The sequence below is a fragment of the Diplotaxodon limnothrissa genome, linkage group LG15 (assembly GCF_057381915.1).
Source record: "Diplotaxodon limnothrissa isolate DT_005_m linkage group LG15, D_limnothrissa_male_GT1.1, whole genome shotgun sequence".
NCBI classification, from domain to species: Eukaryota; Metazoa; Chordata; class Actinopteri; order Cichliformes; family Cichlidae; genus Diplotaxodon; species Diplotaxodon limnothrissa.
In genome coordinates, this window is record NC_140610.1 from 40,091,538 (window position 1) to 40,105,301 (window position 13,764).

A 13,764-nucleotide genomic window follows, 5' to 3' on the forward strand; every position below is an offset into this window, starting at 1 on the left:
CACACACAAGCATATCAGGACAAACACCTCATATCAACAGTCGCAGAGGGCTGATGAATTGGACTTATTTTCACCTTCATGGGTAATTTGCATTCATTGCATCGACCATGAACTTCTTTGTAAACCAAAGTATTCTAGAGTCAAATATGAGTCCCTCACAATCCCAAGCACAGCAGAAAATCTACAGCCGAATAGCAGGAAAAAAAAAGAATCAAGGTGGTTCAAGGGCCCAAAGTCAGATCTCAAGCTGACTAAATACTGTATCAGGAACTGTGCACAAACAAGTGCACACAGAACTCAATGAAGTGAAGCAACACTGTAAAGAGGAGTGGAACAAAATTCCTCCACAACAATGTGAGAGACTGATAAAGTCACACGGAAAACGATTACTTCAAGTTACTGCTGCAAAAGGTTCTTCTTTATGCTACTAAATCACAGGACTGCACGGAGTCCTCTGATTTTCCACAGATCGTTCCATACCAGAGCACACCCACTGTCTACGTGCTAAATCATTACTATACATAAACGTATTCATGAAAAACAACAACAAATACTTAAATCTGCATCAAAACCACCTCTATCGTGTTACCACTGTCTCACTGACACCAAAATGTTGTGACTACACCAACAAAGATAATGTAGTTCTGATAGAAAGATTCAATTTGTTGTTTCCATGACAGAAAAAACAAATAGCCAGAAATGTTCCTATATTTATCTGATGTTGTTTTCACTTTGAGATCACACTAACTCCACGCGCTTGTGTGAATTTGCTCAACAAACTGAAGAAAACTGCACACAATAAAGCAAAGCGGACTGTTCTCGTTCAAAGTCATTACAGAGCACTTCCTCCCCCTGTGGTTCACTCCTGGAAACACAGCTTCAGACACAAAAATGTTTTTAAAGAAGAAAACAAAATAGCGATAATAATAATATGATTGGATAAAAAAATGCACCAGATTCTGTGAATTGTGCCACCAACACAAGAACTTTTATTGCGGCTGCTGAAAAATCGAGTATCCCCCCCAAGTCAGTGTTATTGTAAACTGACTCTGTTGCGTTACAAAACAACATAAATCACTGTCTTTGGGTAAATACCTGAATTATAAACCCAGAAGGAAACAACGTGCAGTAGCACATTCGTGTTAAAAACGTAGGCACCGTGTTGGAAAAAGAGACGCGGACCCTGACTTAAAAAGCAGGAAACGTTGCATCACGACGAACAGCGTAAACAACGTGCATGGCCACGTGGGCTGGACGCCCACTAACCCCCAGCAAATCAGCGCCACATCGCGGTTTGTGTCGAGCGCTGATTGGCTCCGAGAGACAAGCGCAGCGCACGGCTCCATTAAATGTCTTTTACCATTACTGGGCACGGGTAATGTGTACTCATCTTCAGCCCGCAGCAGTCATTTTTGGAGCGCACTGCCATGAGTAACGCGGACAAAAAAGAAGAACAAAGCGATTTATTCGCCGGTTTCCGCACGGCTTATAAATCCTTTGCAACAGATGCCATACACGTCGGTCAGGAGCCGGAGCAATGGAAATCTATGGCTGTAGTGCCGCCGATTTCCCTTTCTACCACGTTCAAGCAGTACTCTCCAGGAAAGCACGCTGTAAGTATCCCGTTACTTTAGGCCAGGTTAGGATCAGACTCGTTCCAGTGTTATGGACGATACGAAGCCCGATGGTTTCTAAGTGTTTGTATATTTTTAGGTTATTCTTATACTATTATTATGTTTTAGCTCTGTATGGAGGCGTGTCTTGTATTAATTTTAGCATGAATAAGAATGTCTCTTTAGGTAAGTAAAGTTAACGTAAAATCTGTGAATTCAAGTGTTTTTAACCCACTGCATGCGACTGACTGCGCACTCTGTTAAATAAGAAACTACCCTCAGTCGAAAGATGAAGCTTGACTTGTATTGTAATTCCTTCCTGCGTGTGATAACCAGTTCATGGCCATCCATTACTGGGAGTCTGTGTTAGATAAATATTGTTTTGTTTCCGCTTTAACATCATTATCTCTCCATGTTTCAGATTGTTAAAGTCGTTTTTTCCCTTCTCATTGCTTCTGGCATTGATTGGCTTACAGATGACAGATTTCTAGCACTACACTGACAAAAAGAGGCAGGACATTACACAGGAAAGAAATTCTTGAGGGCAGAGTTCACTAGTGTCAGTTTTCATTGCTTAATGTTTCACAGTTATAAGACTCCTCATATGTAATGCATTACCAGTTAAACTTTTTTTTTTCTTATTTGCAAGGGCTGCCAGGAGAAAACCTCTTCTCTGTAAAAAGGTCATGGCAGCACAGCTTAGGCATTTAAAGAATCCACAAAACTTTTTGAACAATGAACACGACACCAAAGTGGGGATGTTATAATTTAATAATGCACACACAAGCATATCAATACAAACACCTCATATCAACAGTCGCAGAGGGCTGATGAATTGGACTTATTTTCACCTGGACATCACCTTCATGGGTACTTTGCATACTCCTCATTTGTAATGCATTACCAGTTAAACTTTTTTTTTTTTTTTGAGTTTTTGCACTCAGGTCAGCTTTCTTCACACAAACCACTTAACCTCCATTAGAAGTGGTAATTTTTTTTCTCCAAAAATTAAAAACGTATTTTTTTATTTCATTTACATCTTTCTGATCTTTTCAAAGCAAGCCGTATTTTTCAAAATCAAGGAAAAAGAAGGAAAAACCCGACTATGTTTTAGACAAAAAGGGTGTAGGCAGAAGCAACAGCTTGTATGTACCTGCAACATATATATAATCCAACACAAAGTATTTTATAATAACATTAATAATAATAAATATCTACTTCTGTGGGGTTTTTTAATACTTAAACTTAACAAAAGTGCCACATACCAAGTCATCACTGATCACTAAATAACTGCATCCCCTTACTGTCTGAACAGGTGCAAGCAAGTATTATAAATGCTGACCGTGGTGATGAAATGTAAAAATCTTGTGTTGATGTAGGGGTTCGAGTATAGCCGGAGTGGAAACCCTACCAGGAACTGCCTTGAAAAAGCCGTAGCTGCACTGGACGGAGCAAAGTACTGTACGTCAGCCAACCGTATTTCACAGCAGTGAATTTAAACAACATGTTTTAACATCGTTTTACTAAATGTTTAACGCTTCAAAAATGACAGAGCCTTCCAATTTTAGGCTTCTCTGACACGATGATGAAAATAATTCCTGCTCTGGACAACTTCTCACACCTTTTCCTCTGCAGGCCTTGCTCTCGCTTCAGGACTGGCGGCCACAGTGACGGTCACTCACATGCTCAAGGCAGGCGATGGAATCGTCAGCATGGATGACGTGTACGGAGGTGAGAAACCACTTTGCAACTTGGCCAAATGTGTAAAACAAACTCTGTGAGCTATGAGACGTTATCTTGTTTCCTAGATTATGTATGCGTTATGTGGTTTAGTGATACTAACAGAGATTCTTTTTTTTTTAATCACAAGGCACAAACCGCTACTTTCAAAGAATCGCAGCTGAAGTCGGCCTGGATGTGTCTTTTGCTGACTGCACAAAACCACAATTGCTCAAGGCTGCCTTGAAGCCAAATACTAAGGTATGTCAAAGCAAAAATTACACTTCAGAAGATTTCAGAACATGTGTTGTTTGTTTGTTTGTTTGTGTTTGGGTGCACCTTTTAGGAGATGTTTCCATTTTATCTGCAAAATAAACACATGCTGTTGTACCAGTGTCTGGTTTGACTAGTATGTTGCTTAATAGGGCGTGTCTTTAAGCTAACTGAAACGGTCATTGTGAATCAGCAGTTCGAGTGATTTCTCTTCTGGAAGTTACACCCACCCCTCCCTCTGCCCCCATGTTTGGTTTGACTTATACGTCATCTCTTTGCTCACGTAGCTGGTGTGGATTGAAACACCCACCAACCCCATGATGAAGGTGGTGGACATCAAGGCCTGCTCCGACTTGGTCCACGAGCACAACAAAGACATAGTGGTGGTCGTGGACAACACCTTCATGTCGGCCTATTTCCAGGTGAAACTTGACCCACGGTGCATTTTGTGCGCTGTTGATTGTGTAACAACAGTTCGATAACCTCCTGCAATCAAATTCCAGTTCATCCTGGAATAATTCAGGAAATGATTTACTCTTGTTTCTCTTGTGCACCTTTAGCGCCCCTTGGCTTTGGGAGCTGATATCTGCATGTACTCAGCCACCAAATACATGAATGGTAGGTTCGATTTTACTAACCTAACATTTGCATTAGAAGTCGATGCAAACATTTTGTGAGCTTAGTCACATGATCTGTTGCACGCTAGAAGGGATTAATTACTTTAGTCCTAAAATGTCTCCAAAATGTACCAAAGTACGTCTGAAATGGGTGAAATAAGATCTTAAGCTTAAATGAATAATAATTGTAAAGCATTGCTAAAATGCTCACGTTGCCTGTCTCTACGATTAAAACAGAGAAACACATGCAGGGATCACCAGTGAAGTTAGAACTTTTGTCAAGGTGTTTGAATTTGATGCTCACCCAGTTAGTTTTGCCCCACCATCATCACATAGCAAAGACGCACAAGCTCAAACACAGAAGAGCAACAAAGTCAACTCCAGTATAAACTCTGTGTTTTGGACTTCTCTTTATTGTTGTATAATCTGTTTGGCAGGCCACAGCGATGTGGTGATGGGACTCGTCTCCATGAACAGGGAGGATCTGTACGAGCGACTGAAGTTCCTGCAAAATGGTGATTAAATACAAAGAGTGCATCAAGTGTTTTTTAAATTTTTTTATGGAAATGTACAATAAACCTCTTTATATGCCTCCATGCCACACATTGTATTTGGAGGCTCAAGTTCTGACCAGTTTAAATTCTCTTCAGTAGGAAAGTATTTGTTGATCTGGATTTTGGGAGGCTTTGTTTGTAACCTCTTTGGATTTTCCTTTTCTTCATGTGATCCCGCCTCTGCGTCAGCACTGGGTAGTGTGCCGTCTCCTTTTGACTGTTTCCTGTGTAACCGTGGATTGAAGACCCTTCACCTGAGGATGGAGCGGCACTTTAAGAACACCCTGGCTGTTGCCAAGTTTCTGGAGGCTGATCCGAGGGTGGAGCGCGTCCTCTACCCAGGTGATTTGCTGTAAACATTTTAAAATCACACATACCACAGACTTGTCAAAACATGCCTGTCATTATCTCCAATCTCAATCTTTACAAGGAAACTCTTGCTGATTTAGCTTTAAGCTTATTTGGAGGAGCCTGCAAAACCCAAGTTGCACAGTTTGTTGTACATTGTCTTTTTAGGTCATTTGAGGTCACACTGACCAATGGTGACCTTCCCCATTGAAACACTGTCTTTTTTTTCACAACTCTGGTGGTCTTACAGTTAAACTATAAAAGTCTGACCTTTCCTGGTTTCATCTCTTTATGCTTTGTTTGCCAGTTATTTAGTTGACAACATTGATCCAAAGAACCATTGTTCTTTAAACCATTGTCACTGTCGGTCACTTGAGTTCACGTTGCTGAGCGGTGACCCGTGGCACGCTTCTTTTTTTTTTTTTTTTTGTTTTCTAGCAAAACGCACTCCCTGCCTTGTGTTGCCCTCTATTTCTACATAATAAGTAAATAAATAAATACTAGAGATGGACCGATCTGATATTACGTATCGGTATCGGTCTGATACTGACGTAAATTACTGGATCGGATATCGGAGAGAAATAAAAAATGTCATCGATCCATTAAATATCAAAAAAAGCACCTCAAAACTTGCGACATGGCGTAACTCGGCTCATAACCGTAGCACGTCGCAGCAATGTGGTCACGTGGTAGAGCGGCTGTGTGTATTTGTAGCCTCGCTAGCAATCCAGCATTTCATCTCCGAGGAAGTGATCCCAGAGAGAAGTAAAGCAAGTGTGTAAGTTCATCTCTGAATGTTTGTAAAGCATTCCAGCGTTAAGCTTAACAACCGATTTATGGAGCGATGGCCTCTTCTCTCTCTCTTCCTCCCTCTCCTGTTGCTACTTCAATCATGAAACTGATCAATGATCAGCTGATCAGCTTTTCTGTCGCGAGTCCATCTCTCTTGTTTGTTTTTGGCCCACTTTGCACCAGAAAGAGGAAACCAGCGGCTGAACAACAGCAGCACTTTTAACCTTGATCAGCTGTTGTTAGAACTTATTTAATATTACTTTCTACACCAGGATCTTTTTCTACGTAGCTGACGGCTATGCAGGGGCGGATCTAGCAAAGTTTAGCCAGGGGGGCCGATAGGGCAAGAACAGGGAAAAGGGGGGCACAAAGACATACTTTTCTTTCTTATTCTCATTTTAAATGTCTAGCTTTTAATAAATAATTATCCGAATCTTACACCCAAAGTTTTAATCTGATGTAAAATGTATAGAAGTCTAATAGTATAACTATTAAGTCTAATATACCCTAGTAAGCTGTAGTACTTTTTCCTTTGGGAAGGTACCATCTGTGCAGTCTGCAGTTCTGTTGAAGAAAGATGTTGAATCTATTTAATTATTCTTGAAATTTTTTTTATTTCTGTGCATTTTTTTTTCACACTGCATCAAATTAAAGTTGATTACGTCAATTAAGCATCATGAGGTGGGGGGTGGGTCCCTATTTTTTTTTTTTTAATTTTTAAAATTTTTTTTTTTTTTTTTGCTGGGAGTTTTAGAGCCCTATTAGTTAGGTTGCTTACTCTTTAAAATACCAGAATAGGGAGGATGGAGCAGGTTTAAGTTTATTAGATTGATCAGTATTGCTGAAATATGAAATATTTTGGGTGCAGTGTATTTTTTGCATACAGGTATAACAGAATAGCTTTAGTTTTTTTTGTTTTTGTTTTTTTTAACTTGAGTATGAACTTATACAAAAAGCAGCAAGATATTAAAAAGACAGTTTTATTGAAAAACACACTATATCGGATTCATATCGGTATCGGCAGATATCCAAATTTATGATATCGTATCGGACATAAAAAAGTGGCATCGTGCCGTCTCTAATAAATACATAATTTTCTATTGAAAGTAGCCAACTGAATGTGTCTCATCCATAAAATTTTTTGCCCCTCCTCTGTGCTAATTTTTAACTAAGCAAACTGATTAATCAGCATTTTCCCTCCAACTTACTTTGGTGTTCATGGGTAGATAACTAACTTTCATCTTATTGTGCTGTTTTTGCCAATTATTTACAGCTTTTGCCTATAAAATATAATTTAGTCAGTTTTCTTATTTAAATTAAGTTGTACGTTACCAACTTTTTCTTTAAAATTAAATTTGAAATTTTGAGATATGTCTTCCCTCTTTTGACACAGGCCTGCCGTCTCACCCCCAGTACGAAGTGATGAAGAGACAGTGTACTGGGTGTCCAGGGATGATTGCCTTCAACATTAAAGGGAAACTTGAGCATGCTACTACCTTCCTCAATAACCTCAAAGTAATTTGGCTCAAAGTTTTTATTTATTCTGGCCTGTTTGATTTTGCATTTAATAAGCAGGTTGCTGGGCTTTAGGAAAACTATGAGATGTAGTGCTGTGAAAAACTAAATGCACCCTTACTGTGTTTGTAGGGATTACAAAGAAATGGTTTAGTCGAGCTACTATCCCTTCTGGCTTCCTGTTTGGACCTCAGACACTATATTTTCACTTTCTTCTTATTTCTTGCCTTTCACAGCTTTCTCAGCTGCACCTAGAGGTAAACCTACTTCCTTATATAGAGAAATGTGGACGGGGTAGTGTGCAGATAGGTTGCAAATTGTATGAAGATTAAACAAGACTGTTGGTCATGAACGATGAACATACGCACTGTGGTAAGAACAAAATAGGCCAGTGCGACTGTTTCATAAATCCAACTGAAATTTTGTGTGCAAACGATTATTTTGCACAAGATGATTACTTCAAGTTGTTGCTTCTAAAGGTTCTATAACTAATGAGTCATGGGGTGTACTTAGTTTTTCATAGGACTGCATAGAGTCTGTATCAGGATCAGATGCCTTCACTGACCGGACACACACGCACACAGACACAGTGACATTTTCAAACGCTGTTTTTCTACAAGACACATTACAAACTTTCCAAGTTGATAATATTTCGCTACATTATAATAGCCATAATTAACATGTGACATCAGTTTATACTTGCTGCCAAATTCATCACATTTTTTTCACACTGGAAAAACATTGTTTTCATGTTAATTTGACCAGTTTTATTATAGTATTTGTTACAAGTGGACCATTGTGAAGCAGCATGATCCAAGGAGAACAGATTGTGGACTTCACTGTGTGTATGAAAGGCCTATGTAAGCTCGCTGTTAATGTCTGAAAATGATCCAGACCACAAATAACAGTGAAGAGTGCTGCTTTGGCTTGTTTCCGTTGTGGGTTACTAATTGTCTTTTTCATTTTTTGTAATTCCCTTGAAACTTTTGTGCTCGCCTGTACACATTACGCGCCGTGCTTCACTTCATCTTCATGTCCTTTGTGGTCTTATTTCAGATGTTTGCGATTGCAGAAAGCCTCGGTGGGTACGAAAGTTTGGCAGAACACCCGTAAGTGTCACTGTAGTGTTTTTATTCTTGGTAGTGTTAAAAGTACACTCTTCTGTAAATGGTTTACTGTAAGCTTGCTGCAGTTTAACACAGACCACCACAAGGGGGCAGCAGAGACCAATAGATGAGCCCTATCAGACTCCCTCAAACTACACTCAACAAAAATATAAACGCAACACCTTTGTTACTGCTCCCATTCCCCATGGGATGGACGTAGAGACCTAAAATTCATTCCAGATACACAATATAACCATCCCTCCCAAACAGTGGTCGCAAATCAGTCCAAATGTGTGGTAGTGGGCACATCTGCTATATTGAGATAATCCATCCCACCTCACAGGTGTGCCACATCAGGATGCTGATCTGACATCATGAGTAGTGCACAGGTGTACCTCAGACTGCCCACAACAAAAGGCCACCCTGGAATGTGCAGTTTTTTGCGCTATTGGGGGTCTGGGGACCCAGAACCGGTCAGTATCTGGTGTGACCACCATTTGCCTCATGCAGTGCAACACATCGTCGCATGGAGTCTATCAGATTGTCAATTGTGGCCTGTGGAATGTTGGTCCACTCCACTTCAATGGCTGTGCGAGGTTGTTGGATATTCGTGGGAACTGGTACGCGCTGTCGTATACGCCGGTCAAGCACATCCCGAACATGCTCAATGGGTGACATGTCCGGTGAGTATGCTGGCCATGCAAGAACTGGGACATTCTCAGCTGCCATCTGCCCTGAACAATGTGAACCATGATTCATCCGTGAAGCGCACACCTCTCCAACGTGCCAGACGCCATCGAATGTGAGCATTTGCCCACACAAGTCTGTTACGGCGACGAGCTGGAGTCAGGTCAAGACCCCGATGAGGACGACGGGCATGCAGTTGAGCGTCCCTGAGACGGTTTCTGACAGTTTGTGCAGAAATTGTTTGGTTGTGCAAACCAATTGTTCCAGCAGCTGTCTGGGTGGCTGGTCTCAGACGATCTTGGAGGTGAACCTGCTGGATGTGGAGGTCCTGGGCTGGTGTGGTTACACGAGGTCTGCGGTTGTGAGGCCGGTTGGATGTGCTGCCATATTCTCTGAAACGCCTGTGGAGACGGCTTATGGTTGAGAAATGAACATTCAATGCACGGGCGACAGATCTGGTTGACATTCCTGCTGTCAGCATGCCAATTGCACGCTCCCTCATTGCTTGTGGCATCTGTGGCATTTTGCTGTGAGACAAAACTGCACATTCCAGGGTGGCCTTTTGTTGTGGGCAGTCTGAGGTACACCTGTGCACTACTCATGATGTCAGATCAGCATCCTGATGTGGCACACCTGTGAGGTGGGATGGATTATCTCAATATAGCAGATGTGCCCACTACCACACATTTGGACTGATTTGTGACCACTGTTTGGGAGGGATGGTTATATTGTGTATCTGGAATGAATTTTAGGTCTCTACGTCCATCCCATGGGGAATGGGAGCAGTAACAAAGGTGTTGCGTTTATATTTTTGTTGAGTGTAATTGCAACACTTTATGTCCATTATAAAGTCACTGTCTATGCTCTCCATTAGAATCTCAGCATGTTTTTCTGCTCATGTGTAATCCTTCTCTATCATACCGTTCAGGGTGATTATGACCCATGCATCAGTGCCAGAAAATGAGAGGAATGTGCTGGGCATCAGCGACACCCTGATCCGGCTCTCCGTTGGCCTGGAAGACGAAGCCAACATCATCGAAGACCTGGATCAGGCACTGGCTGCTGCTGTAAGTATCAGACATTAAGTTTTTGTTTTCTTTCTGTGTTGTGGTGGCATCAAGTTTACGGGAGACTTGAGTTGACTTCCTGAGAAGGTTAACTTTACCTGTTGGTCAAGCTAGTGCTTTAGTGAATAAAATGTTCACTTTTTTCTACCAAAAACCTCTTTTGGATACCCTCTCCTCAAATGGATATTTGCTGTTTCTCAGTATATACAGTGCAAATGTTATTTTTAACTTCTTTGTTGGTTCAGCAGAAACATTGTCGTGTTCCCAGAATTCATTTTCAAGTTCATTACTCAGTTTTAAGCTGTCTCACTGCAGTGCAGCACTGTAGTGCATCGCTTTCAGACTTGGCAGACTGTGTCCAGACATCTGCATCTGCATCTTTATCGCATCTCGTCCTCTGGCAGCCGGTGTCGACGTCTGACGTTTTCGTCCACCTCTCTGACTGTCTCTGGCCTGGCACGGTGGCAAAGAGTTTATTAAATGTGCTTTTCTCTGATTCATCGTTGTTCTGGTTGGCGTGGATAGTTTAGGGATGTGAGTTCTGGTGTATTTTATGAATGGATGCAAAACTAAACACCAACAACTCGTTCTGATTTACGGTCACCCAAATTGGCCATGATTCTGCTGCATTAAAACTCCGAGCTCTAGCGCACTGGTTTGGGATGATTCACTGCTAATTCCCATCCTCTAACTACGCTGTCATCAGCAGTGCATTTGAATTTCCTAAAATCTTGTTACGACCTCGTTTAGCTGTACCCTACATGGCACTCTGTACCTCCTGTCCTCAGCATTCAGATAATGCTGCTGCGTCCTTCTGCTGCCCATCTGAAGAAAATGGATATTAAATGGAGACAAATCTCTCTAATGACTGTCTGTGGTCCCAGGAAAGGCACCTCTGATTTGTGAAACATTTAATTGGATAGGATGGCAGGTCAGATGGGGGTAGACGGGTTCATTTCCAGTTGAGTTTTATCAGGAAAGGTTGGCTGTGGACATCAGTTGGTCAGTTAGTGATGTAGTTTATGGTGATATTTCTGTAAGATCCTGGGTTTGGATTAGTGACTGGTTTTGTCTTTGGCCTATATTAATCTAATCTGGTCTTGTCTTTATCGCAGTCATTTTGGTATCCCGTCTAAGCTCATCAGAGAGTGACCTTTTTATTCTTAGGGGAAAAAAAGAGAAGCTGGATGTGGATTGTACATTTTATTTATGTATTTATTAAATTATTTTAATTCCCCCCTCTATCTTCTGTTCTCTTTAATAGCATCCAAAGAAGTGAAATGTCTTCAGATGGCATCCTTGAGGGTGGAGGAGTCAAATTTGGGATGAAAGACCCGAGTTTCCAACATGTGGGACCTCAGCTCAGTGACATTCGCCTGTCAGGGAAGCTTGTTCTTGGGGAGGCTGACTTTTAGGCTGGTTTTACTTTGTTTTCATGTTTGTTCTGTGCTTTGTTATAATTAGGATTTTTCGAAGGCTTTAATCAGGCAAAGTCCTGCTCAGTTAAAATTGATGAAGCACGAGTTACTGCTGGAACAATGTCAAACAGACACTTTTCTGAATAACCTGGCTATGAAACTGTGTCTTCAGGTTGATTCATGGTATCAATGTGCAGATTTTTAGATTACTTTATATGCACTTCCAATTCACAACGTAAGTCATCTACCTTAGGGCACTTTAGGTGGCAAGGTAAAGACTCCACACGATCATCTGCAATCTGAGGCTCAGCTGCCACCTACTGACCAAATGTTAGAAGTGATAGTGGCTCTCACAGTTTTGGACAGAGATTTCTTTTTCCCATGCAGAACAATTGTTTTACTCAAACTAGAAGGTGAACAAAAAATGCTGCATGTCCTTTTTGTTTGGCCAAAACTTTGATATAAATGAACTGTTACTAAGAGAGGAGGAGCTCCAGATATTTGCTAGTAAACGTGGGAGGGTCTGGTATACACAAGTGAAGACGTTCCCAGCAGTGACTCCAGTTGAGGTCTGTGTAGAAACGGCTGAATGTTTTTACAGGAACATCTCTGAGAATTATGCTTGATAAAGAGCTTTTTATGTTTTTAAACAAGAGGTTGAGACATGTCAGAACTCCTTTGGGTTTTATCTGTGTGACAACACACACGCCATTTGTGCAACCCACTGTACTCCCACATCACAGCTCATCATTTACTGTAATCGAAAAAATCCATTAAAATCAGTCCAAGTGCAAATCTGTGCCCGTCTCACTTCCTCTCAACCATCGTGCTGTACAAGCACAAGTCTTGTTGTGAGTTCAGCATCAGCAGTGGGGTGGGGGTGCACGGTGGGGCAATTCCCAACTTAAGGTGTCAGATCTTCTGCAAAAGACTGATCAGTACCCACACCTGCAGTCAGTAATTTTATGTAATTATTAAATGGAGAAAAATGTATCATGTTCATCAGGATACAAAGATTTAGTGTGTGTGTTTATATCTTCCAACAAATTGTTGCTTTCTGATGAACCTATAATGTATCCATTAAAAATACAGAGGAATAGGGAAGTGGTTTGTGGAAACCACCATATTTGAAAGCAGTGGGTGGAAGCACCTCTCCTTTCCAACTGTGTTTTACGTATGTGGCTAGAGACTGGCCACATACGTAGGCGGCCGCCTGCGGTGGAGGGACATTTCACTTCATGCCTGCACCTTCAGACTTGAGATATGAAGCATCGTACCTGTGCTTTATCGTCAGAGATTAAGTCCCCCTCACCACAGAAACAAAAATGTGAAGAAAGTAATGCTGCCTCTTAATAAAATGTCACGCTCTTCCTCCTCACCTCAAGAGTCATCTCCTGAACTGAAGTCAGGGCTCTAATGTGTGAAAAAAGTTTGCATAAAATAAACATGCTTATTTCTTGTCAATATAGTCACAGCTAATTATTATCAGCAGGTAAGACACACGTCTCTTCCGTCTTTGGGTAGCTCACAAGAGCTGTCTAAACCTGCGGTCCCCAACCTTTTTTGCGCCACGGACCGTGTTTATGTGCGACAATATTTTTACAGGCCTGCCTTTAAGGTGTCGTGGATAAATACAACATAATAAATCAGTACCGGTACCAAAAAAAGAAGAAGAATTATTCATAACACACGGGAGAAGACCCAGGGAAACAGAGTTAACGATAAAAACGATTAAAAACAAAACAAAACACTAAAAATCGATAAAAATCCTGAAAACTATGAATTTCACACGTGAGCCTCAACTCTCGCGGCCCGGTACCAAACGGTCCATGGCCGCTGGTCTAAACGAACATTATTCTAGCTAATGTTGCCAGCTAACACTTTCCCTCTGATTAACAGTTGATTATTCTCACATCATATGAGAGTTGATTCACTGTCAGAGTAGCAGTGTTTCACAAACAGCAACACAAACAGCAGCCTTACTGACAGGCAAAGTTCAGCATATCCTCAACAACTCACTGCAGTATTGCTGTCATTGTTCAGAGGAGAAGTCGT

The 13,764-nt window shown here is 41.3% G+C and overlaps 1 protein-coding gene across 1 annotated transcript; it reads left to right on the forward strand.

Moving 5' to 3' along the window:
• The first annotated feature begins 1,352 nt into the window (after window positions 1-1,352).
• Window positions 1,353-13,460, forward strand: LOC146617997 (cystathionine gamma-lyase-like). The gene is made up of 12 exons (XM_085372130.1): window positions 1,353-1,613; window positions 2,993-3,074; window positions 3,249-3,344; window positions 3,484-3,593; window positions 3,893-4,027; window positions 4,166-4,223; window positions 4,660-4,737; window positions 4,966-5,118; window positions 7,310-7,431; window positions 8,488-8,540; window positions 10,153-10,291; window positions 11,556-13,460. Exons 1-12 carry the CDS (start codon window positions 1,428-1,430, stop codon window positions 11,568-11,570), a joined length of 1,227 nt encoding a protein of 408 aa, XP_085228256.1. The 5' UTR covers window positions 1,353-1,427; the 3' UTR covers window positions 11,571-13,460.
• Window positions 13,461-13,764: the final 304 nt, after the last annotated feature.